General features: G+C 51.3%; 1 protein-coding gene across 1 annotated transcript; it reads left to right on the top strand.

Moving 5' to 3' along the window:
- Positions 1-458: 458 nt before the first annotated feature.
- On the top strand, positions 459-914 carry LOC121972744. Its single transcript, XM_042524385.1, has one exon. It carries the CDS (start codon positions 459-461, stop codon positions 912-914), a length of 456 nt encoding a protein of 151 aa, XP_042380319.1.
- The last annotated feature ends 280 nt before the right edge of the window (positions 915-1,194 follow it).

Genomic DNA, 1,194 nt, shown 5'->3' with positions numbered 1-1,194 from the left:
TCCGGACGGGATCAAATTTGGCGCCGTCTGTGGGAACATAACTACCTGTTCTGGAACGTGACGATGGAGGACTCGAGTAGAATCAATGTAACCATGACCGCTGGAGAATATGAGCTCTTCAAAGAAGCTAAGAAGTGGGCGGCCTCTGAAAAACAACAAACTACCTCTTCCTGCCCAAAAAAGTTACCTGAAGTTTCTAAGGAGCCAGCTCATGCCTCGGATTGAGGTTCTAAGAGAAAGCAACCCTTGGAGTTTCCCCCTGCCTTCTATAGGGAGCCTGGCCAGGGGTATTATCAGCCGGAGCTAGGATATTATAACCACAAGGAGCAACCCCAAGTTTCTGTGGCTGAAAGTTCATTGCCCAAAGATTCAAAGAAGGGGAAGGCTATTGTCCCCCCGAAGAGCGTCGGACGGAGCCAGAGGAGAAATTGCCTTTCTCTTCTAAAATATTAGAGGAGATGCTACCCAAAGGGTACCGACCCCCGACTATTGGGGAATACGATGGCAGCAAAGATCTTGAGGATCATCTCCGTAAGTTCCGAAACGCGGCTCTGCTGCATCAATACAGCGACGCCGTAAAGTGTCAGGTGTTCCTGAACACTCTATCAGGCTCCGCCCAAAAGTGGTTTGATGGACTGTCGCATGGGTCCATCACCTGCTTCTCCGACTTCAAGATAGCATTCCTGCGCCACTTCGCCAGCAGCAGGAAGTATCAAAAGATAGATCACTGCTTGTTTGCTCTTAAGCAAGGATCTGCCGAGCCGTTGAGAAGCTACATCAAGCGTTTTAATCATGTGGCCCAGGACGTTCCCTCGGCCATATCAGAAATACTTATGAGCACCTTCTCACATGGGCTGATCGAGGGAGAATTCTTTAGAGAACTCATCAGAAATCCGTGTAAGGAATTTCGATGAGATGTTGGAAAAGGCGACCAGCTACATCAATGTAGAGGAGGCGCAGGCGGCTCGAAGGAAGGCAGACAAACCGCCTCCTTCTACCAATAGACCGGAGAGAAGAGCACCTCAACCGCTTGCTCAGCCTCTCCCTCCTCGCACTTGGGAAGCCAGGCCTACCTTCCACCTTGGTCAGGACGTTCGGCCAGGTCCGCGTGTAGCTGCAGTTCAGGTCCCTCAACCTCGACCTTAGGGACCGCATTATTGCACATACCATCGGTCCCACACGCACGCCACCAAC

The sequence above is a fragment of the Zingiber officinale genome, chromosome 4A (assembly GCF_018446385.1).
Source record: "Zingiber officinale cultivar Zhangliang chromosome 4A, Zo_v1.1, whole genome shotgun sequence".
Lineage (NCBI taxonomy): Eukaryota > Viridiplantae > Streptophyta > Magnoliopsida > Zingiberales > Zingiberaceae > Zingiber > Zingiber officinale.
The sequence above is the reverse complement of the archived record's forward strand: the minus strand, read 5'-3'. Positions and strand labels throughout refer to the sequence as shown.